Genomic DNA, 26,451 nt, shown 5'->3' on the forward strand with positions numbered 1-26,451 from the left:
AAGCAGCAATATTTTTTGCTGTTTTTGTTGCCCTTGTGTAACCAATGCACTTAAAATTTTCCTTCTTTCACATGAACAGAGTTTTAACTTATTCCAGTATGTTGAGCTTGTGCACACATATCATACTCTGTGGGTCTGTAAAGACATCATTAAACTCCTATTTTGGGGGGTCTCCTGTGGCCTGAAATATGTTCATATTCCTGACAAAGAATATAAGAGGGAATGACTCAGTTTGAGTATCAAAACCAAGGATGAATCTAACTCCTCTTGCAGGATTTTGTGAAAAACTGAGAGACTGAAGAGACAAAAAGGAAGATTTACATTATTCCAGTTACATAGAACTTTTCAAGATGTATCAGATTTTGGTGGACTGGAGTTGAGAGATCCCAAGCAACCAATTAACCTCCTGCCCAGGCCACTGGTGAGAGAACTGCTCACCACAACACGAGGATACTGGTTCTGGGTGTGCCAACACAACTTACTCTGAAAGCCAGTGATATATTAGGATATATTACAGATGTGATGATAGATCAGACCTCTGTCATAAAAATCCTTGTGAATTTTCAAGGTTTGATGCTTTTTTTACCCAAAGTCATTATATATAATATAATTTTAGTACATTGTAATATATGAAAGATTATTTGCTAGGGATTGATACCAGTACGTTTGGAATTTATTCAAGATTCTAATGGTTTTTACTTTTTTCAAGAAGAGAAGCCCTGCTTCAAATTAAATAACATGCTACCATATTATAATGAAAGGTGAACATGAAATAAATACTTATCAAGGTCAGAAAAAAGTTCTGCCTCCAAAAGACTACAGAAAGAACAAAACGCTTAAGAGATATGCTGATTTGCTGCTTCTTTTTGTTAATATTTTTTATGTGGTGGTGTTATTTCAAAACTTAAAAAAAAAAAAAAAAAAGATGGTGGGTCTAGCATGCAGATCTATTTGATCAGACCAAAAAAATGAATGTTAAATCATGACATTTAAATATCACAGGAGTAACAGACAACAGACAAGTAATTAAAGGTTTCTCTTTGGCATCCTCTTATACCTGGTCATCCAGTGGTAATTCACAGAAGCCTGGAATATATTTAGCCCATTCCACGAGGACCAAAAGTTGTTGCTTCATAGATTCACAGACATCACTAATACCAGCAATTTTCTTAACGTTTATATCAGTGCTAGAGCCAGGACTGGACATTGAGATCTGGTCATCATGAGAGAAAAAATTCACAATGTTAAATTTCATATAGTTGCATTTTCACTGGTTAACAGCATATTTAAGAAAAAATCATAGCAGTAATCATGGATAGTCTTGAGATATTCCTTGACCACATGGACCATTAGTCTGCATGTAAATTATAAATTTTTATTTCTCATTATTACCAGTGTGCATCGCAGTATTTAATTATTCATATCATGATACAATACCTTCTCATTCCAAAATGCTATTTTTAAATATACCAGAGCTTTTATCATTTGTAGAGGGGAGGTGGTTTCTTTTTTTTTTTTCTTTTAAAAGGGTTGACATTTACTTCATTTCAGAAAAAATGGAGAGCTCGTAGGGCCATGTAGTAATATTAAGGGCAGAGAAAGAGAGTGATAAAGGGGTAGCATACTCTTCTAGTGAAAAGATAAGTATCATTAACTTTAGAAGGTAAAACAGGGGGGTTTTAGTGCCCGAAGGAGAACAGTTTGTAATGATGAAGCAGGAGTATAGGCAGAGGCCTGAGACGCTTTAGAGGAAATGTAAAGGATATGAGTGTGCATTAGACCACCTGCAGTGAACAGTGTTCTGTGAAATAGGAAGAGAGCAATATCTTTCTGGGCTTGAAGTGGGACACTTTTACATAATCACTGAGCCAAAACCTCAAATTCTTAATGACTTTTCAAGGAAAGGAACAAAACCAGGCTTGCTCTTAAGCCAGGTAAGAAAGACAACTTAAGATAAAGCAAAGCTTGAGAAGGTAAGGTCAGAAGGTAAGGTCAGTTTATAGCTGCTATCATACCAGGGAAGAAAAAGAAAAGAGGAAACAGAAAACATAAAAGAAAGAAAAAGGAAAGAAGGAAAAAGAGAAAGAGGAAAAGAAGAAAAAAAATAAAAAAGAAAAAGAAAGAAAAAGAAAAAAAGGAAAAAAGATAAGAAAAAGAAAGAAAAAGAGAAAAAAAGAAAAAAGATAAGAAAAAGAAAGAAATGGAAAAGGAAAGAAAGAAAAAGAAAGAAAAGAGAAAAAGAAAAAGAGGAAAGGAAAGGAAGGAAAAAAAGAAAAGGAAAAGGAAAAGAAAAAGAAAAAGAAAAAGAAAAGAAAAGAAAAGAAAAAGAAAAAGAAAAGAAAAGAAAAAGAAAAAGAAAAGAAAAGAAAAAGAAAAGGAAAAGAAAAAGAAAAAGAAAAAGAAAAAGAAAAAGAAAAAGAAAAAGAAAAAGAAAAAGAAAAAGAAAAAAGAAAAAGAAAAAAGAAAAAAGAAAAAAGAAAAGAAATAAAAAATATCCCACCACTATGAAATCAAAATCCCACCGCTGTACAAGTTGCATGAAATTGACTTTCCCTTTATGTTTTATTACTGAAAGCATACTCAGGAAATGATGTAGTATGATTATTTTCCTCAGGAAAAAAAATAATTGTTTGATCTTCCAATAGCATACCTGTACACACGTCAGGATGGTGGAAACTATTTAGGCTGACTTCCTCTCAGTTCCCCTTCATTCATATATCCATGTTAAAACCCACAGTGGGATCTGCAGTGAAATCCCATTATCCTGGGGTAGTCAAAAGGAGTTGCACTTCTGAACTAAAGCTCAGTGCTTCCTACATAATTGAGTAGTGTAAAACACTGAAAACAGCTTAGATATTAATGTCAGTTAACAAGCTGAACATTTGTTTTCAGGGAAATTAGAGCAGTTAGGCAGGTGAAAAACTCCTCAGACACATAATTCAAAGGCTATCATGTAGGAAAATGGTTAGAGGTATTGGTTTTTTGTAGACAGAGCATTTGAGAAATCCACACTACAATCATGAGTCCATTTCTGGCATCTCTTCTACAAAAATGAAGTTGAAAATACTGAATATCATTCAGGTGAGAGCTATCAGAGTGATTCAGTCTAGAAAACCTTCAGTACAGAAAGAGAGTAAAGAAACTCAACACATTTCATTGTTTTTTCAGAAGAGTAGAAGAGATCTTGATCATTATTCAAAAGTATAAAGAAGACACTTCTGGTAGCAGGTCACACTGTGATCTACCTGAGAAAGATCCCACCATGCACCAACTAGGAGATAATACAAGAAGGTAAAGAAGAGTCAGATTGTTTAACTGTTGGACATACTGACTCATTAAGTTAATACATTGTCTTTCTTTAATATCTTTTAATCAAACCTGTGCATCTTTATAAATTACAACTTACATTACAAACTATAGACTCCATGCTAAAATTACTTGCTGAACTTCTGCTGGGGACTCATAGGATGACTCCCACAGAGTTATTAAGATTTCATCTCTTCACAAGGATATGAAGATATGAACTTTCCTATTTCTTTTTCTCTATTGATTTAACCTGCCTCTCATTTTTGGGGTGCAACATGGCAGTCACTGACTTCACACAATCATAGACTAGTGCAGGTTAGGAAGGATCTTGACAGATCATTTCATCTGCCTTGTGGGAAAGTAAGCCTAGATGATGGACTTATCTAGGTCCTCAGAGATGAGGACTCCACCACATTCCTGAAAAGGTTGCTTCAGTAATTGCTTATTCTCACTGTAAAAAATTTCTTTCTTATACTGAGATGAAAACTTTCCCAGTGGAACTTGTACCTGTTAATGACTTGATGAACATGACAATTTAACACTATATCCCAATTGTCCTGAAAACCTTCAGGGACAGATGCCTTTACGCCTGTGAGAGTCCAGCCTGCCCCTTTCGTATTTACATAATCCTGGAAGCCTCTCCTGGGTCTGTAGGAGAAAAATTGTACTTGGACAATTTCCCCCTGTAAGGGATATTCAGGAACAAAATAATTAATTTGCTCTATTTAATACAAAACTTTCAAAAGGGATGAATGCCACCCTCTTCCTCATTTCACAGCTGAAGGACTTGGATAATGATTTGGGACACTACCTCCTCCAAGTCTCTCCTCAGGACTGAACTCATCTTACAGGCCTACTCAATTGAGAGAAAAACAAGTACTTCTACTTGACTTTTCCACCATGTTAATGTAGTCCTTTGGACTCTGAGGCCTAGATTGTATCTTCATATATGCTCGACACAGTGGAACTAATTCTGTCCTACCAAACAGGATGTAAAATAAATCTACACGTGTACACAAGGGGATGTTTTAGGCCAGGAATCTACTGTTTGAAAAGAACTTTGTGCCATAAACAGCTGAGGATGTGATTCTGTTTAACAGTTCTTATTCCTGAATTGCATATACCAGTCGGAAATGATTAAGAGAGTAATACAAAAAAGCACACTAAGCAACTTCAAAAAATTACTAAGGAGGTAAAAATAGCTATATTTTTCATAGTGTATAGGTATGAAAGGTAGGAAGGTCCATTATGTCCATCTAGTCTGCCCAGACATGCAATATGTGCCAAAGACATATCACCCAGTAATTCCAGCATCAATTCTTTACAGACAGTTCCAACCTAAGAGAGATGCTGATAAAGGATGAGATTACAAAACATTTGGGGATGTATAAATCAGTCAGCATGAAATCATAAAGGTGGCAGTTAAATTCTAAGCAAGTTAGTAAGAGGTGCAAGAATGCAGAATCAATGACCATGATTTATCTGAGCTGCAGAAAAGGACTGGAGACTGTTCCATGCAGCAATTGATTGGATAAGAAAAAAAAAGGAAAAGAGAAAATGAAGTTCAGATGAGACAAAGAAAATTCAAAAGCAAGATGTGGATAGCCTCTGTAGTTGGAACATTTCTGTTTGCCTTACTTATAATGTCTAAGGATATTAAAAATGGGATTTTCAAAAGAATTTAAGGAAATGAGTGTCCACACCCCTTTGAATGTAATGGCTTTGGACAATTTTTTCGCTAATGTTTCATGGGAAAGCCAGCTTCAAGGATAGATAGATGCCACAAGCTGCCTAAGACAGCAACTGATTTAAAAGCAGTAAGAACCATAAAGCTTTATTAAGAAAGGTGCCTAAGACATATTGTCCTGGACAAAGTAGAATTTTTTTTATTGACTTTGCTTCAAGAATGTATTCTATTACTGATTCTTTCACTGGGAACAGGAAGCTCGGTGCATTTTGGAAGTAGAAGAAAGTAATCTCAATAATTATACTCAATACAATAAAAAACTGAAAAGTATTTAATTTTAGTAAAAGCCATCTTAAAGTTACTAAATAATTCTGTGGTAGATCTCAGTACCTGACGGGAGAGTGTCTCAGCTTGTGACAATGTGCTAATAGAAGGAATGTTGCAGCCATCAAAAGTGTTTCTTCTTGTACTTATCCTGTCCCGTTCATTTTGTACAGCTGGAAAAGAATAATCATCTCATTTATTGACTTGTAAAAACTGACACACAGTATAATTTCAGAAGTTTACTGTATTTCAGAAGATAACTCTAAGAACTGAAAGGTATGACATTCAAAGAGAATGATCTGCTTTTAGCTCTGAGTAATGCGGAAGGATGACGATACGTGTTCATGGTCTCTATCTGTGCATTACCTGCCTGAAAAAAGTATGTATAACTGATTATAGATAGATAGTGAATTATCAGCACTTTTTTCAGTGGCTTTATTACTGTAAAACCTCTTTCTTCCTTTGAACCTGAAGACGTTCTCATTTTGTTATTTCAACCAATTTAATAAGTAAAGTATTTTTTATCATAATGGCAGAAATGGACATCTCCAGACTGTCAAACAGGTCAAGAGGAATAGCACCACAACTGAAAAAATATCTCAGTCTGAGGAAGTATGAAAGCCCTACTCCTGTTCTGCTGTGGGAAACCCTGAAAGAGGAATAAATCATGAACTTAATCTAACAGTAAGATAATTTTGAAACTTAAATCTCATGCTCCTTCTCAGTGACATTACATTCCTAGCCAGTTTATGGAATATTAAATATTAAAAATTACTCAGTTAAAAAGTTTCAGGATAGTAAGTTTTGTCTAATAGGGTCCAAAGAAAGGCATTTAAAAGGGCTTAGGATAAGGAATCCTTACTCAGCACACACAAGGATTATGAAGCAACAGAGCATACTTTTGAACTGAAGGAATAAGAAAAAATAAAACTATCAGTCAGATATTTCTAAAACTTAAATCATGTCCAAGCTTAGGTCAAGGAAAAAAAGAAAAGGGAAAAAAAAAGAATTATGCTGATCAAAATCTTTTTATTGCACAAGGAATCTCATCATCTTTTAAGAGCAGCAGTTTTATTTCCAAAGATATGTTTGCTATTTTATGGGAAACAATCTGCATTATAGAATTTAGGAGCAGTAAGAGAGGCTTCAATAAAAAAAAAAATATTCTATGCACCGAATGGGTTCAGAGTTTATCCAAACAATGCACATAGTTTATTCCAGAGGTGTACCAACTTTTTGCAAGGACACTCACTGATCAGTCTTTTATTAAGGTCACAGTAAGAAATTTTGTGTGGTGATAAACACAAAGTGCTACATGTTCATGTAGACAGGAAAAAACCCCAATAACCTCTTGTAAAAGAATACCAAAACATCCACTGAATTTCAGCAGTTAAAGTGCTACAGAGATATTTAAAATAATGTCAGCACTGATTAGGATTGCAAAAATAGTAAGATATTCTGAAAATCAGTAGTGAAAGTCACCGGTGGAGCACACTGAGAACCATAGGTGGATGCTTCAATTTTCTCCTACTTATACATAATTTTGGATTGTTAGACTAGCCTGTCTGTCTGGCTAAAGCCTTTCTGTCAATTCAAGCTAAAATTGCCTTAAACAGAGACTCCATGAGGAAGGTGGAATATTTGCTTGAAGAGGCCTTGTATGGCTTTCACCAACTGAAGCCTTTCTTACCTTTGTCTTGCAAAAAAGAAAGATATTTGTTAGAAACAAGAGGAGAAACAATCATAGAGACTATGCTACACTTCTTACACTATGAAACATGCTCTGACCATGTGAAAAGGTATGTAACAACACACAAGCAGTTCAGTGTTTTGAATTATTTTAGCACTTGGAAGCCTCAAATAAACATGGCTTGGATGCAATGAAAAAATGAAAGTGTTAGAGGTAGTGGGACCAAAGTAGAGCAAAACAGTGTAAATTAGGTTGGAAGTTTCATGTCATGCACTGGACTGCATTAGCATCTTAAAGGAAATGACCATGTCTCTGCTTTTGACTCCTCAGCACATGCAAGATTCTGGTAAACTAGGCAGTGTCCAGAGGAGGCCTATGGAGATGTAATCCACAAAGTGCACAAGGTGATGCAGAGCACCTTTGTCTATGTGGAAAAGAGATGACCAACATGGAGGTGGGGGTCTTCATTTCTGTATGGAAAATGGAGTCAGATTCTTTTCAAATCCATAGTGAAAGGACAAGAAACAATGGGCACTACCCTAATTGCAGTAAGACGTATTCCAATTAGTTATAAATTAAAAACTCTTCCCAATGAGGCTGGTCAAGAACTAAAAGAACTTGCCGAGAGAGACTGTCAAATCTCCTCCCTCAGGGACTGTGTAAATCTGTCTGGACAGGGTTCCAAGCAACCTGACCAAACCTAGACGCTAGCCTTGCTTTAAATGGGGATCTGGACTAGATGAATTCCAGATGTCCCTTCTGAGATAAATTTCGTTAATTCCAGGTTTTGAAAGTCTGTAAAGCTCTGCTTTTTGCAAAAGTTTTAGGGCAGCTGTGGACACACAGGTCTCCCCCTTTCTTCACATCAGATTGATAATATATATACGTTACTGATTTTAATGACTCAAATTCCCAAACGCTAAAGTTTGTTAAAGGAGATCTGTAAGAGTTAGCAAACCTATTTCACTCATACACTGTGCAACACTGGTTAGAATATCCCCATCCAGCTTCAAGAAGAAAAATCCATTTTATCTCATACCAATAACTTGATGACTAGCAAAGCAGTACTACAGTACAGATATTTAAGAGCCTAAAAAACCAGCTTGCTTTATCTTAGGAAAGCTATGTAAAGAGTAAAAGAATGATAGCCTTGTTACTGTACAGGAGAACTGAGCACTCACATTTCAGACTGGCCTTCAGGCAGATACATCATGCTCCAAACAAAAAAGGTAGCAAAGCTGCGATGAACCACTTTTGAGTGCGCATTTGAAACAGATCAGGACATCTTTTGCTTCTACATCATAATTGTAAGTGAAGTAACAGCCCCAACAACAATACTTCTGATATTACCACCACCCTTCTTTCCCTATCACTCTGCTCCTGTGGTCCTATAGTCCTTCCACTTTGATAGGAGGATCACTGTGACACGTTCTTCCTCTGGTTTAAATGTTTCTTACATTTAAATTTAATGGAAGAACCAGTAAATTAGCACTGTCATTACTAAGGGTAGAAAAAAAATGCCAGATAGAAATTTTATGAAAAATTAAAACTAAAATCTCACAGTTCAAACTTTTCCAGCATATGGCTCAGTACGTAGAAATCAATGAATTTTGGTGCCAGGATTCCTGGATTAAATAGTTGCAAATTCACTTTAAATCCTTGGACTTGCTTATGATCAAAGTGTTAGAACTGCTTACCCACCTGAAAATTAGAAGATGTATATTTCACCTCAATATAAAAGCATTTCTCCATCATGAAGGCATTATAGCAGACTTTCCATTGAATTATTCTGTTGGAGTTTTTTAGAATTTTTATTATATTTTAAAACTCATTCAGAATCTTTTACTTTGTATATCTAATAGTAAATTACTCCATTACCTTCTTTTTTCATTCCTGCTCGAAAACACTTTTTTAAACGACAATATCTGCATTGATTCCTTTTGTCCTTGTCAACGATACATTGTCGGTTGAATCTATCAGAGACAGAAAAGGGAAATGTATGTAGCATTAATACAGCAGCACTTTGATTACAAAGAAGAAAACCAACTAACCTGACCTGTCAGAATAATGCCTACAACCAGAATTTCATCTTCAGTTGTTTTGATTAATTTTTTTTTATTTATCAGTTTTGAGAGGTGATCCATTTCCAGGAATATATGTGTGCATCTAGACACATATATGCATTGGAATGGCAAGTGTGGAAAATTCTGGACTTAGATGCATCATTTACACCTCAACTGATTTGTAAGATATGTCAGTAACTGGCTGCATCAAACAGTAGTGGAAAAAGAAAAGAAGAAAAGTTACAAAAATAAATGAAAAGGCCAATCAAGGAAAATGCCAAATGTTCCTGGCATTGAGGAGCCCCTTAGCTGTAAAACCACTGCCCTTGGCTGGCAACGTTTTATTGGTGTCTTATGGAGATACCAATAAACAAACTACATGTGGTATCTACAAGTGGTAACGTAAAAAGGAAATGAGAGGAACATTTTCTACTAACACAATGAAACAAAGACATGAGGAAACACACAGAGCATGACAGTGCAGGATGGCTTATTCAGGCTCTCATGTACACACACAGATGTGCCTAAAGGGAATGCATATGAGCTCTCTTCCCCTCTCCCCGTTTAGGTCTGCCTTTTTTTTGATCTGCATGTGTTTGTTAGATAAACAGACCCGTCTTTTGCAGAGCTCTTCCTGAAATCATTTATGCCAGCTATTGCCACACCACTTTAGGAGGTATGTCTATGCTATATCACTATGGTATGTCTGTAAGGGAGAGATTTCCTTTTAAGAGTATTATGCAATCAAGGAAGACTGTAACAAACGTTTCTACTACTAAAAAGCTGTTTTTACAAAAAGTTTTCTCCTCCTTGTGCCCCATGAGGTGGCACAAGGAGACAGGGAATGGGAGATGTGGTCAGTTCATCATATGTTGTCTCTGTTGCTGCTGCTTCCTCAAGGAGAGGACTCCTCACACTCTTCCCCTGCTCCAGCATAAGGTCCCTCCCAACAGAGACAGTTGTCCATGAACTTCTCCAGTATGAGCTGCAGTTCTTCATGAACTGCTCCAGCATGTTTCCTGGGTGCAGGAAGCATGCTTTACTTTCCATAGAGTGCATTCCTTCAGGAACAGGCTGCTCCAGCATGGGTCCCCCGTGGGATCTCAAGTCCTGCCAGCAAACCTGCTCCACCATGGGCTCCTCTCTTTGTTAGGCCACGGGAACGTGCTCTGCGTGGTCTTTCCAAACATGTCATAACTTTCTGTCAGGCATCCATACCCTCTAGTAGGGAGTTCTCCATGGGCTGCATGTGGATATCTGTTCCCTTGAGGACTTCCATGGGCTGCACAGGGACATCCTCCCTCATCATGGCCTTCACCACAGACTGCAGGGGAATCTCTGCTTCGGTGCCTGGAGTGCCTCCTCCCCCTCCTTCTCCACTGACCTTGGTGTCTGCTGAGTCATTCCTTTCACATTCCTTCTCACTTCGCTCTTCTCTGGCTGCAAGTTGCTTCTGCACAATAATTATTTTTCCTTCTTAAATATGTTATCCCAGAGGCACTACCACCACTGCTGATGGGCTCATCTTTGGCCATCTTGGAGCCAGCTGGTATTGGCTTCATCAGACACAGGGGATGCCTTCCAAGAGCTTCTCACAGAATCCGCTCTTGTAGCCTCCTGCTACCAAAACCTTGCCATGAAAACCCAATACGTGCCTTCAGTGATCTGTCTAAACTCACAGTTTTCCATCTGTTCTATGCACAGCTTAAAACTCATCGTTTATGATCTTGTGCATGCACAAGAGTAATGGTCAAACATGGTGCACAGACCTGCAGTGTGATAATTAGGCCACCATTTGGAAATTAGCAGATCAGACTGACAGGGAGGAAATGTTTGATCAAAGAGCAATGTGTCGCACAAATCTGGATATGTGAAGATATGTTTGCACAGAGCTTAAAACAAGACTCATAAATCTTAGACTTTCTATTCAGAAGCTACCTTCCTAAGAAAAGAATTCTTAGAAAACAGTTATGAAGTAAAATTTTCATATTGCAATGAAAATATGAGCACTTTTCATTTGTCTTTTTTTCTTTTTAAAATCTCCTTTACAAAGGAGATTACCTTTGTAATAATAAATAAAAGATAAACAATATCAACCAACATCTGGAATATAGTATCTGGAATGTGTAATATTAAGTAGTATCCCTTAAGATAAAGCAGGAAATACCCTGGCAAAGTCCTGAAAAACTCTGAATATAATTTTTGCCTAATTTCATTAATTTAGTGCCTCTAGATGAACTTTTGAAATACCTGCACGAGTAGACGTGGTTTTTCCTTATGCTGCGTCTAAAAAATCCCTTGCATCCATCACAGCTGGAAGCACCGTAATGTTTTCCAGTCGCTCGGTCTCCACATATTGCACAGAGACTGCTGACCCCATTGTCAGCAGCATTCATGTTGACAGCTTCTCCTGAACTGTCTGACAAGAGGGAAGAACAGTATTACATAGTTACAGACAAGACTTCCACCAACCAGAACGTGAACAAATTGTATCTAAATGAAGGCTTTTTCTGGTCTTTTCTCTTTTAATTGACACTTACGATTTATATAGCACGACCTATCTAATTGCATCTGGCTCTTACTCATATATACACTTTAGAAGCGACAGAGATGTTAACAGAATTAATGAAGTTCACAGCAACAAATAATTCTATTCTAAACTCTTTCCAATGGAAGGATTCAAAATTAAACTGTAATTTTGCATGTACAATTACATATACATTCCTACTAACGTGAAGAGGAACTTTGGCCCAAAACAGTGATAACTCTCATGTATCACTTCTCATATGAGCAGGCAATTACTGGCAACTCATACAAAGGTTTGTGACATTAAACAAACAAACAAACGGTTTTGCATAATGTTTAATTAAAAAAAAAATGCATGCTAAGAGGACTGTCTAAGTATTATTTCCTCAAAGATATTTTTGACAGGAAGATTGCAGACAATATTGTTGCACAGAGAATATTATCTGCATGATTAACAATTAGTCACTGCTTCTGGTAAACACTACTGAAGAAATTCATCTGAAATCAAAACACATATTTAATTTTTTGAGTCACAATGTTTAACAGACATGTTGAAACAATTGAAAAATATCTTTTTCTGGTTTGTTTCTGATTTAAATGAAAGGAAAACTGTTTGATATATGCCTAAGCATTTGTAGCTGTTTTGTCCAGGAGAGAAAATCGTGACACGTTAATTAGTTATTCAAACATGGATTCAAAAGTCGAGTACATGGGCTCATGAACAGCAAACAGGTTGAACAGTAAAACTCTTAATTCTGATAGATAATATTAATCTTATTGTATAGATCCAACTGAAATGTGTAACACAAATATATTATAAAATTTTCATTGTGTCCTGCAGAGTTTACAATTTAAACTAAGTTTTTCAGACAAAGAGAGAAACAACCTTTTTGTATTGATTTGCTTTACAGAGCTGTAACTGGGAGGAATTATATTAAAAATCAATTAAATAAAATGAAATCTTAAAAGTAAGAATTCAGTTCTGTAAAAATTTTATTTTAAAATTAGGCTTGTCATGACTGGAAAATTATTTTCATAAATAGGTTACAGAATTACTCTAGAAAAATATAAAACCGTTCTTTTGGAGTTCTGTAATTAATAATTAAAAATACAGTATTTAAATGTAATGATGAAATATTTTACAGCACTATAAGTTGTGTGTGTGTACATATATATATATACATATATATATATATATATGTAAAAGCACATACTTATTTACCTTGGTATTATTCTGAAACAATATATCTGGGAAATTGACCTGATGTTGAAAACTTCTTTGATTTCAACAGAACTGCACTCCCTGAATGTGGCTTGTTAAACTTTTCTGAATGTTCCTAATTAATTTAGACAGTTAGAAAAGATACATAGGAAGGTTCATAAGAGGCAGCTTTCAGTTCCAGACTAGCACTGTAACAACAAGACAATGGTTTAACAAATTCTATAAGAAAGTACTTAAGCTAAACTCAAAACAAACTCTAAACAGAAAAAGGCTACACCTAATAATTAATAACTATCAAGCTAATCACTTACAGTGAATAATTTAACCATCTCTATCGCCAACACATAATGCAACCAAGCACAACCTCCCTAATCTGCTTTCCCATTTTATTTAACATTAACAGATCCAAAAGGGTGCTATTCAGCAAAAACACAAATGACCAATGAAATCATGCATATTACAACAAAAAACAGAGAAATCATCTAAAAGTTATATAATCATTGTTGATAGCTCCAAAATCACTTAGGCCATAAAGTTCTGTTTTTCCTTCCTAAATCAATAACCAAGTATACCTTTCTGTTTACTAAGCTTGCTGTAATGTAACATCAGAAATTCAGATAAAACTTCAAGCCCAACAATAAGAACTTAATTAGGTTCTATATGGCAGGAATATGTGGAAATGCAGGTGCTAAATATTTTTACTGCAAATCACTAGATATCGGTTCTTTTTTGGCCAGTACTCAATGACGGCAGAATGAAATGGTGTGCTTCTTATTTCAAGCATAAATTACTGGTACAACTTCTCAAAAACTGTAATTAAAAATTCTGCCTGAAGTTGAAGTGCTACACTAGCCAAATGCAAATACTTTTTCTCAGCTAAACATTAGTCTCTATAAAGCAAATGTGATTTTTTTTTTAAATTACTCTAGTTCATATATACACTTATCTAGAAAGTCTAGATTAACACTTAATTAAATAAAATAATAGTCTAACAATTACAAACTAAGCATCAAGAAACAGTAGCTAATTTTTTTCACAAACCTCTGGACAATTTTGTCCTTTTCTTCTGAAAGTGATATATGAAATATACTTCCATGTCCAAACTGTCAGTACTAGTTATTAATTTGTTGTACAGTAAATAAAACAACTGCTGAATTCACCATTTTCTTCCTTTGATTAACTGACTGGTGACAGTACAGTTCATCTACTTTATTACATATAACTTCTCTTTTATTTTCCTTAAAGAATTATAATGTTACTAACTTAAAGTTAGCGATGAAGTGTAAAAGAGCAGATTTGTAGCTTGAAAACAACCCCCAAATGCTCCATTAATGAAACATTTAACTAACACCTTACAGCATTACTAAACTTCACTTTTTCTGTTAACTGGCTTGATTTTGCCTTACAGAGCAGAACTCACCATTGCCATTATATAGAATCTGCATAGTTTCGAACTCCAGTGCCGTGTACGTCGGATCTAGAACTTCACTGTAGTTTGCCATTTCCATGTCTAGTATTGGTTCTGAGAGCCTCATCATTGAATGCAAAACCAGTGAAAAAGCTGCTCAAATGTACAGCCTTCCCATTCTGTTTCACAGTGATTGATAATCCAAAGTTAACTATAACTGTGTCACTTACGTGCAGCAATGGGAGGAGCTGTAAAACTGCTTCTGTATGCTGTATTTCACCTAGGTATTTTTTTTCTTTTATGATACAGTGCAACCCTTCTGATAATCTTGGAATGTTTTATGAAATAACCTTATCAGGAGTTGTATTGGTTCCAGTTCTTCCGTGAACCCAAGGACGTGCAGGAAGCTTCCTGTCCCTGCTACATATTTTGTTGTCAATGTGTGGAACAAACAGTTCTAAATAAACTGCTCTGGTTGTTCTACATGGAGACTGTAGGTTCCTACGCCATTTTGCTCTCTTCAGAATAAGGAAATGTGATATGATTATGGGATATCTCAGAACTATACCCAAATCATCCAACTTCATATTTTAACAGACAGCTGTAAAACCTCCTACGTTTACAGCTGTTAGAATTCTTTCACAGCAGTGATGAGTTGACTGCATAGGCATCCTTAAGCAAGACCTCAAGCCACACAAGGTCTGCAGCAAGGCCAGCTCATAAATCCCCTCCATCACACACTGTGCTGCTGTGATGGCTCTAGGCACTGGACCCTGCACACTCAGACAGTGGCTTCCTGCTCTAACCCTTCTTCATATGAGATGTGATGGCAGCAGGGTGTTTTCAAGTACCATCCAGATCCACAAGGGAAAAAAAATATTATTCACCTTCTCTGTAAAGAAGAATCTCTGGGGAGGTCCACAGCTCATCAGTTGGTACACATGGTGTGTACAAACCTAGTTAAAAACCCTCCTGTAAAGCTGTTTGAATCTGTGCCAAATATAGAGCTGAACAGCTGAATTTCACTTGCTAATCTGGTGCTTTTAAATGTTGGATAGCAGAATTTCAAACATCATTTCTCAATAAATTCTTTACAGAAAAATACCCTTTACACTGCTGAAAAACAGTTACGTTAAAGATTACACATATGGGAAAACTGCCCAGGTTATGTCTAATTAAAAAGAGCCAGCAACTGTACATACAGCATTGAAATGCTTATTTGAATGGAAAAGAGTGTCTGCAGTTGCTGTTCAGTAAAAATAGCTGTAAAAGGACACGATAAAAGAACTCCTTGATTTAAAAAAAAAAAAATGAAAAAAAGGTAATTTATGACAGGCTACTAACGAAAAAGGAAAATTTACAGGAAAAGACCTAGAAATAAGCCTTTCAAAAGTCATCCTTCTAATTTCCACGTGCCCACGGTAACCTGAGAGGCACAAATCATCCTTTCTCCTTGTGGACACACAAATACAGTCTCAGGCCAGTTCTTCTCCTAACTCCAGCAGAGTCTAGTGACATAATATGACAACCAGATTCTTGTATAAATCACAGAGCTATCCCTAAACCAAAGCCTATTTACAATTGTGTTACTGCTTTCACAAATTCTCTGCAGATTTTGGAGGGTCTCCACAGGAGCTGTCCTTCTCAACCTGCTGCTGCTCCTTTTCCTTTAAACCATTCATCCATTATTATATTTAATGAGATATCAAAAAAACTGTAGAAGTTACTGCTTAAAAAAGGGTAAACCTAAAATGTTCTGCCTTCACAAGAATAGTATGTTTATTAACAATCAATGTGACTACAAATACTTCTATACATGACAGAAGACAAATAATACAAAAAATGGGAATATTTTAAGATATTTAAGGATACGATTGAAATGTCAGAATACTTTATGCCTACAATCATGGAAAAAAATTTACTCAGAAGGTATCATTTCACAGTACTAGAAGTGTACAAGGTTTCACTGTTTTTAACCACAACTAACACTTTTTCTTAAAGAAGCATATTAAATTAGGATTCATGAAAAGCTGTTGTGCTGACAGCCAATATTTGTTTAGGAAATCACTGTAGTTTCTTCATGAGATGGAATAGTTTCATATTAACTGAAGGCTCAGTTTAAAAAGTTTCTTCTGTAGCAGAATTTGTTGCATTTACTACTACAATCTGTTGTATTTGTACAGTATTTGTTACAATGCTAATTACTGGTTACATAACAAAATATTCATTGCGTTAATATGCCACTTAACAAAATATAAAAAGGTTTACATGTTAACTAGAATTATCTTTTATTCCTCAGTACATACTTTTTATAAGATTTTCTATAGTAGTCTCTGGCTTTTTAATTCCAAAATGGTATGCTTACAAACACATCTAATGCATATTTTTATTTCAAAACTCCAGTCCTGAAAATAGTCTGGCATATAAATTAATTTAAAGTAAGGGAATGAATGGAAGATGGAAGATATCATATATGACATGATCAAATCCTGCTATTCCCTCTGCTGTTAGTAGAACTTCTTCAGTACTGCCAAAACAGGTCCCTTAGTGACTGCTAAAGAGAGGGAATGAATTGACCCTTCATACTTCTGTCATATAAAAACTCATTTCAATTGATTTTTTAATATGGAAAAATGTACGCTGTAGGAAAGACATTCTTTATACTATTTTTTTCATGTTTTGCTAAGGAAACTTCTTACAGTCAAATCTTGCACTCATAAAAATCTGCTTTCTGGGGGATTTTTAGCATCATAAAGTACATCATGAACAATTAATGTATACTAAATCACTACAGTAAAATATTAATATGTTTTCTTTCAGCCTTCGGTGGATTAGAATGCAGTCCTGGAATCAGAGCAGTTGATGAAAGACACTAATGATGAACATCTTTTGGTCCTATGTCAGTCCAAGTTTTACAATGTTCACTAGTATTTAGATCCCCACTCAGCAGATTTCTTTTCAAACTGGACACACCTGAGCTGTTTTTCAAATTCTGAATGACACTGCAGTTTGTAGTATGAGATGTTCTAAGTCAACTCACCTACTACTGACAGCCAAGAAGTTATCAGCCCAAGGTAAGCAAAAGTTTTAAAACTGTAATTAGTCAAACTGAGAAACACTACCTTGAGATAATGTAAATTTGAGTAAGAAATGATTTCTCAAAATAAATTTTGCAAAAAACTGTGAAGAAAGAGAAAGCTACACAATAATAGTTTTGTTCATATGGTTATGTTGCTTTTTTTCTTTAAATCTGATGACCTCAGGATCACATATAGAAAGCATTCCTATCTTATCTTTAAGACTATTAACTCTGTTAATTGTTCAGCTCTCTATTTAAAAGTAATCATTCTTTCTGACTGTGGCATAAAATAAAACACAAGCTAGTAAAATCAAGGTTATTTCCATAAAAGTCTTCCTGAAAATACAAATAAATCTCAAACTACTATCACTACTGAAACAGTTTTGGGATTGTCTGTTTTTGGGTTTTTTTGTTTGGTTGGTTTTGGTTTTTGTGTTTTGCATTTTTTTAAGGAGCAATATATCCTTTTATCTTTCCAGCTTACTAAACAATGTAGATGCCCAGAATAAAGCCTTAATTTAAAAGTTTTTTTATTTCCCATGTATTCTGAATAAGGAACACATCTTCACAGTATTTCCTGGTTTGCAAGTACTGTGAGTTGTGGTGCATATCCTGGAAGACATCCTATTTTTGTTAATAACCTAGCATATTTTTCCAGCATGTTGATAAAACACACATTTTGATCTGTTTCCCCTCTTGTCTGGTGGCACACATGGGAAAGGGTACGCGTGGAGTCTGTACTAACCAACCCTAATGAAACCATACGGGTTGAGCCAGAATGCCTCCTTACTACTGTAAAATCGGACAAAGATCTCCACGTCAGAGAGTTTATTTGCCAAAAGCTTGCTACCCAAGAAGCAGAGAGCAAATTTTAAGCACACCTGTGGGCAATCTCATCTTTGGCTTACAAGGATACACACCCTTGTAATACCAGAGACTGAGCTTCCCTCTCTTGTAACACACCCTCAGTGCCAGGCAGAACAGTGCCAGTCATCATCCCATCAGTTCTGCTGACATCCACCCCCACGTATTTCATGAGTGAGTAATGACTCGGAAATGTTTGCTTGTCTTCTAAAACATATAAAATTATGACGTGTTTGTATGGAAAGATTTGTAATACTGTGGTATTGCTTTATTTGGTACAGATTGCCGGATTTTTGTTTTTCTAAATAAATAAAAATGTTAGAGTTGGATCAGATCTAAAAATCAGTGATTAAGCACAAATGTGTATTCAAGTTTAAATGTGTATTCCCAAGCTGCTTGGAAAAGAAATAGCCTTGTTGAGCTGAAGACCTAACTAACATGATGGAAACAACTCTAAAATACTACAGCAAGTTGTCACACCCCTTTCCCCCCGCCCCTCCAAAAAGTTCATAGCCAAACAAGGACAAAGTTGCTTTTAAGCTGGTTAAAGTGAAAGGATTTTTCAGAACAATTTGTCAATCATGAGAGCAAATGCATAGCAAAACTGCTCCCACTACAGTGACCAAAGGCATCATCTCACACTCACTTCTCAAAGCCAGAACCAATTATGAGATTTAATGAGTAAATTTATGCCATTTAGATGTTTCTGTGCCTTTTCATCTTGCATCTTTCTTTTTGACTTTGTCCTAAAAAATACAGTGGTTAAATAAAATGCTAGAAAAGCAAAGCCAGTACCAGAACTGAACAGGTTTTCACAGGACACTTATAGGCAAGGGGTTGATTAGCTGCAACAAATCATGCCAGGTGAAACCTAAGTACAGATCTTTGTGGGAAATCTAGGCTAAGCCTGTTTTCATTACACACATTTTTAGACACTTAGACCACCCCAGGCTTTCTATAAATGGAGATTCTTGTACATATTGAATTTGCCTCTTTTTTCAATTTAAATTGGTCATTCATTACGTTGAGTTCCACTCTATCATACAGCACATATAGTTTTAATGTGTTAGGATGAGGGTCAGTTTTAGGTTTTTTCATTTTGGCATAACAGGGAACAGACAATTATTGTGAGGTCTGAATTGTCTTTATGTTTTTGGCTTCAAAACTGATTTGTCATTCAGAACAACTGGCTACAACTTCAGCAGTCATGAATGTGAATAAATATAGACAACAAAGAACATGCCTGGCTTCTGACTTGTCAAATACTATGGACCCACCATAAAGCACATTTTTCAAGCGTGAATAATCCCAAAATAGTTACAAAGATGTCAATAAGTAGTCTACATCACAGTTTCAAAGCTGAGTAATAGATCCAATACTCCAAATTCTATCAGCTGCAATTTTAATCTTGCATGCACCTTGGTCATTGTCCTATCAGTACCTGAGGAGAAATATCAAAGGACTATGAAAGCTCTAAAATATTTTGAGCCTGAAGAATTGTGGCGGCAGGATAATTCTGAAGATAATTTACACTCACTGAGGATACACCCCACTTTCAGATTCTCCCTCCCTATTCCAAATATAATTCTCTATATCTTATTCTAAAAGGGTAAATGATTTACTTATTCACTTTATATACCACAATGTCATTGAAGGGATAGGTTACTAGGATAGTAACATTAATATAATGGTGTCATATGCAAAGAGAAGATGTTACATCCACTACTTAAGGTCAAGGTAAACAAAGCTGTCTGGTTTATCTGATTTTATTTATCACTTACACATGCACACACACAACAGTGAGTGACCCGGGTAGCATCTCACAAAGTACAAGACACATTCCAGTTCACAAATCCTTAGTTGTACTCTCTATTTAACAGAAAGGTGTTTTGAGGATGATTCTCATATTGTATTCACCCACAGTCTGCATATATCTTCTTCATTTTGCAGCTGCCCTGCACTACTGTTTGTCAGTGGTTTAGTGAAACCCATGGTGTACCTGTGCTTGGTTGTTCTGCAGCTGCACTCTCCAGCTCTTGATTACCTTCCAGATTCAGGACAATTTTTGCTATTGTTATTATTTCACTTCTTTATTACTCTCATGTTGCAGTGAATTTCTTGAACTAAGGTGAGCTGGATTACACCTATAATTGTATGACAGCAGCTAGTAACTTTCTTCTGAGATTTCTCAGCCTTCAACTTAGCATAGGACAGCCTTTCACTGAATAATACCACTGCTGAAGAGCATGAAATAGTCAAAGAAAAGCCATCTTGTAGCCAAGAGGTCAAACATGAACCACTGCCTAAGGGCCACCACTAAATGTCAAGAACCAGCTGTACAACTGCCCTGATGGAGAACATTGTGTCTGGGTGCTGGAAGAGTCAAGGCCACAATGGTGCCTGTTGAAGCAGCACATTTCTAAGGGAAGATTTACAGGGATGGCTAATGGTGAAGTGGAACCTTGACAACAGTCATTCAAAAAGAAGGCTGAGGGGTGACCCCTGCTCTCTACAGCTTTCTGAGAATAGGAAGTAGAGAGGGAGAGATGCACATCTGATCTCTTCTCCCTTATATCCAGGGATAGGCTAAGTGGGAATGGTTCAAAGCTGTGTCAGGGTTTAGGAGGTTTAGACTGGACATTAAGAAGCATTCCTTTACCAAGAGTGTAGTCAAACACTGGAACAGGTTTCCTGGAGAGGTGGTCAATACCCCAAGCCTGCCAAGTGTTAAAGAGGCATTTGGACAATGTCCATCAAGTCTTTAATTTGATCAGCCATGAATTGGCCAGGCAGTTGGACTAGATGGTATGGTCAATGTAAATCCCTTTCAGCTGAAACAGTCTATACTATTCTAATCTAGTCTAGTCTAGTGTTTTTTAAGTTTCTATTCAGTCAGAACACAGTACGCTAGGTACAAGAGTTAGGTGGTAAATACTGAGTACACAGAGTAGTTATATTTCTTTATCTAGCCATTCCAGGAGGATGTCCACAGTAGACTGAAACATATGTAAATATCAAATATTATGCAGATTTAAAATCTTGTTTTATGTACACATATGTATGTATCTAAGTATGTACACACAGGAATTTATTGTCAGGTTTTTTTGTGACAGCTGGATATGCCTCTTGAATTGACAGGGGGAAGCTCTTCCTCCTGCATATTGGATCTTAGTAATTGTTGACATTGTATTGTCCATGTGCAGATTCTCCCCAGGAGCTAATAGTACATCAGTATTTTGCCAGTTCAATTCATTCCTGTGCTTGTTTTGTGTCCAGATTTACAGTAAATTTGCTAGCCCTATCTGAGGTTGGCAGGCACCATTAGAAAATTGTGCATCTTTATGGGGAGGAAGGATAAAAAATAGGATACTTTTGCTTTTTACACAGCAACAAATCAGGTTTGCTCTTAGGTATGTGAATTACTATTTAGCACTTAATATTTCTATTTTATTCTTGAAAACTCACAATAGCCATGAAGTGTTGACAGTTTAGAAGGTTTAAAGGATTTCTGTAGCATAGAATTTTGTGGTGAGATTTGCTGAGTTACAGGTAAAGGAGACACTTGTTAATTATTTGCTTAAATCAGGTAACTTATTTTTTTCAGCTACACACAAGAAAGTTAATCAGAGAGTTGTCCTGGAGAGCAGAATGAAATGAGAAGTAAACAGGAAAGAGTTCAGGTATAAGATAAAACCAAACCATCAAGATATTGATAAGCAAGACTAAGCACTCCTGTTCAGTCATCCCCAGGTGATTAGTAATTTCTTAATAAGCGTTCTTGGCAGGTTTTATGCAAACTTGCTCATAAAAAATGCTTTATATAGCCAGTTAGATAAATTTGACTTACAATTTATCCAGAGTTATCTTGAGAAATACCATGTAATGAGATTTTTTTTTTTCCCTGAGATAAACACACTTGCCTTTGTCATACACAATAAAAGAGTTCAAAAAAAGGTTAACCAGTATCAAGGCAAGGTTTGTTCGGGATTCTGTTTTTTCAGCATGCCTAGAATCTTTTTCCTTTCTGTGTGACTCATTAATCACAACAAGCCCTCTAATTTCTATATTCTATCCCCTGCTGAATGAGTTTTGTATTCTACATAATGTTTAAAAAAAACCTCAGTACACTTCTGCCCATGCTAGTGACTATGTAACTCTTGGTCCTGCGTAAAAGGCTAATTAAATAACAGACAAGTTGCCATTATTTTCAGTTACTCTGTCTAAAATTAAAATTTTTAACCAGAGCATGAACTGACTCATCACATTCCCACAGAAAGAACGTTGTGTCAACACACTTGACTTAACTCTTCCAAGACACTAGCATGGTTATGCTGAGCTTAACAACTTCTCTCATTTTTATTGTTACAAAAATCAGTTAATGAGAAGTTCACAGCATATTAAACACTACCAGTTTAAACCGAAAGTATGACAAAGGAACACAAAATTCAAAATACTACCTGAACAAAAGAACAACATGAAAGCATAAATGCATATAATCTGTTTCAACCATATTTTGGGTCAGCTCCTTAAAGTACCAAAATAACTTGATTTTAGGCATCAAATAAATATGAAGTTTTTAGAACAACTCACAGCCTGGAAAGGCAAGCGTGTAAAATACCCTGATTTTCATAAATTCATAGTATGGTTTGGGTTGGAAAGGACATCAAGGATCATCTAGTTCCAACTCCTCTGCCACGGACAGGGATACCTTCCACTAGACCAAGTTGCTCAAAGTCTCATCTAGGCTAGCCTTGAACACTTCCAGGGATGGGGCATCCACAACTTTCTTCTCTAGGAACCTGTTCCAGTGCCTCACCACTCTCAGAGTAAAGAATTTCTTCCTAGCATCTGACCTAAACCCATTGTCCTTCAGCTTAAAGCCACTCCCCCTTGTCCTATCGCTCCATGCCCTTGTAAAAAAATCCCCCTCCATCTTTCTTATAGACTGCCTTTAAGTACTGGAAGGCTGCTCTAAGGTCTCCATGAAGCCTTCTCTTTTCCTTAAAATAATTACACGATATTTCTTAAGAGAATAAAGTCATTACTGGCTTCAGTAGACATAAACTAACAACAGTATATCCTTGAAAATACAAACAGGGGCCGTCCGAAGAACAAGGGAGGTCTCAGATACCTGATATCTTTAAGGGCAGAGGCATCTACATTCTAAGCACAGGAAATTCAGATCCAGTGAGCACAAAGCAGAATCCTCTGGAGAAGGAGCGTAAGTCTGTGCTTTGCTGTACATATACAGATTCGCTCTTCAATTGGCCACTTCCAGTCTCTACTTCTAACTCACTAGGTGTGTTCCCAGGTAGGAACAGAACATTGCACACTGTGACTTCAAAGAAATACAAATATGTCTGCTCCCAACAGTTTTTAAAGAGTGATTTAATAAGCTCAAAATCAGTACAAGTCCCTTTTAAAAGCTGTTGATAAACATTAGAAAAAGAAGGTAGGTTACATCTCTCTAACTAGCAAAGCCACTGATCAAGTTGAGCAGAGAAAAATTCACTGGCATAGAAAATAGGAGAGAAGTGTCCTGCAAGGTTGTAATTAGTCTCTATCTTTAGAGCAAGTAAGAGGAAATTTTGATAAATGGACATAGGTGCAGTTTTGAGTAAAAACTCAATGCAAATCATCAAAATGTAATTTGAAAAATTATGTGTAACTGCAATAATGTAGGTTACATGATCAAGCCTACCTTCAATATTAGAGATAACACTTGGGTCTTGACTGTTTTTCTGGACATCAACAATATTCATACAGCTGTATTCCTTGTTTTTAATGTATTGAGGTAGGTAGGCTCCATCATTTTGACTGAGAACTTTGCAGTCAATAACATTATTTCCCTATCTGTGAGAGAGGGATAAACTATCTTTCCCTTTTAATGAACAGAGAAATGAGGCAAAGGACAACTAATGGTAGTGTTTATGACACTTGAATCCACGTGTCTGCAATACAGTCACCTGCATACAAACTAAACTCCCTTTGTACACAGTGATCAGAAACAGTTACATCTAACCAGATTCCTCAAACTTATCTTCAACAGTAGGCTGAACTGAATCACATCTCAAAACTATCATTTCTTCCCTTTGGATGTCTAACCAAAGTGCTCAGAAAAAGACACCTAGAGTTAGGTGAGCTGAATTTATGCAAATGACTTCCCAAAATCTGAGAAGAGTGCTGAAGGTGGAGACCCTGGATGGAGACCCACCTCCTGCACTCTCCATTGAAGTACTTTCTCATACTGAAAATATATCATCTAGAACAACTGCTACAGCTTATAAATACTAGAAAAAATATCCTTTATCTCATTTTAAAACAAATTCATAATATTTTAATCCCCTAGATCAATAATGAATGTTTTCACCAACTTAAAATACATTTCAGAGGATGTGAGCTTCCAAGAAGAGTCAGTCAACTTAAAAAAAATGGGCATGTGTGAAATCACAAAATAACACACTATGCCAAGTGAGGATTAACAGAATCAGATTCAGGTATCTCTAGATCTGATAAAAATGGAGATATATGTATCATAACCCAAAAATAAGCTAGATGAAGAATATTCCTCATAACAGACAGTGAAAAAACAAGTTACCATACTTAAATGTGGGATGGTTGTCCTGCATGGTCTTGCCTGCAGCTCTGATTAGTGCATGTGTACCCAAGATCCCTGTGACCAGAGAACAGAACTCTATAATTTCCTTTAGAAGATGCACCAAGCACCTGGGCTCATTTCCTAGCTGATACCTTCTCTGGCCTGGGCAACCAGAAATACAGGATATGTGGAAGAGACAGGTCACTTCCCCACCCTGCTGGGACAGTATTCCAGTGCATCTCCTGGGCCAGAACTGTGATGCACTTACTGCACAGTGTACACACAGTCACTGGAAGCTAAGCTGCCTTATCCAAGCTGCACTCTACGTTAATAAAAAGGAGAAATCACAACAGGTCTGTTGCATTTATCTCAGAGGACACATAAAAGTTGTAGCACTCCAAAGTTTTGGTGTTTTTTTAAAACAATGCAATCTTTTTTTACAAAAAAAATATATGCACTTTTATCTGATTATGGAGCAAAAGCAGCTGTGAATTGTACTGTCTACTGATTAAATACCCTGATAACACCTAATATTAATTTTCCAGATAACACTGCTTTAATTAAACACATGAGAAAATATCTAAGGTGACAGTCCACTTTTGGCAAGTGAGTTCTGTAAATACATCAGCATTTAAAATACATTAGCATTTAAATATCTCTATCTGATTAGTGAGAATGGTGAAAGTAACTTTCTCTGAAAATTTAGTCTTTCAACTTCAAAAAGAAGCAGTAGAAAAGAATATCCTAATCAGAAAGAACAATTTGTTTAGGAATCAGGAAGGATGAGTCAGTAGCAATGGTGTGCAAGGAAACCAAGACTGACTTCACTTAGGTGATGGAAAGGTTACTACTGGGTGTATTCCAACCACTTATGTTAAAGTTTTATTACACATAGAACAAATAAGTCATTTGAAAACTTTCAGAATTTGCAGTGGAGTGGAAAAATGGAGGTAACATGATTTTCTTTCAAAGGTGATGTTAGGTGTAGAGTCAGAGTATAGCAGTTGTAGTGACTGACTGCTCTACTGAGCATCAGCACAACAGCTGAACCAAAGAGAGTATCAGTGTTGGCTGTTTGAAGTGGAAGTCCTGATTGGTCTAATAAAGATGTGACCTCTTGGTAAAACTTGGGTTTTCCTGGGTTTTTGAGTAAGTACAACTCAAACACTGAAACTTCTTTGTTACATTTTTTTACACATAATAAATGTTAGGGATAAGAAACCTGACAAATATTTTCCAGTTGAAGACTGATGTGACTTGTCTCATTTGATCTGCTCACTGCTCTTGGAGGAAAAAAAAAAAAGAAACAAAACTACAGCACTGTTGTCTACTGTTATCTTGGAAGGAACAGCTAAAAAAGAAACATGAAATCCAACCATTCCTAGGAAGTGTGGTAGAAAATAATTACTTTGGAACTCCAAAGTGTTCAGAATCATTGAATACTAAAAAGACATGAAGACACAGTCTTTGCCATAAGGGTGGAGAGGGAGAGGACAAAACTGAATGGAATATTTTAGATGCCATCTAACAAGTGCTGAGTAAAAAGAAATAATAATTTCCCTTGGTCCTGCTAATACAGCCCAGAATGCTGTTGGTCCTCTGGCTCATGCTCTGCTTGCTTTCTACCAAGACCCTTTGGTTCTTCACAGCAGAGCTTTTTCTCAGCCAGTCCTCTAATTCTCTC

The 26,451-nt window shown here is 36.3% G+C and overlaps 1 protein-coding gene across 3 annotated transcripts in view; it reads right to left on the minus strand.

The window, feature by feature from the left end:
• The window catches only part of HNF4G (hepatocyte nuclear factor 4 gamma), a 61,483-nt gene that overhangs the window by 7,559 nt on the left and 27,473 nt on the right, over positions 1-26,451 (minus strand). For 2 of the 3 annotated variants that reach the window (XM_050323044.1, XM_050323034.1), the window contains exons 2-5: positions 11,321-11,489; positions 8,886-8,980; positions 5,384-5,490; positions 1,058-1,213 (exon numbers count right to left, since the gene is read on the minus strand). In XM_050323044.1, coding sequence (XP_050179001.1) covers positions 1,058-1,213; positions 5,384-5,490; positions 8,886-8,980; positions 11,321-11,466 — 504 coding nt within the window. In that variant the 5' untranslated portion in view covers positions 11,467-11,489. Of the gene's footprint in view, positions 1-1,057; positions 1,214-5,383; positions 5,491-8,885; positions 8,981-11,320; positions 11,490-12,818; positions 12,837-26,451 lie in introns of those variants that run through there. The other variant, XM_050323053.1, reaches the window with a different exon arrangement.

This window comes from Myiozetetes cayanensis, unplaced genomic scaffold, assembly GCF_022539395.1.
Source record: "Myiozetetes cayanensis isolate MyiCay16 unplaced genomic scaffold, myiCay2020 scf1, whole genome shotgun sequence".
NCBI lineage: Eukaryota > Metazoa > Chordata > Aves > Passeriformes > Tyrannidae > Myiozetetes > Myiozetetes cayanensis.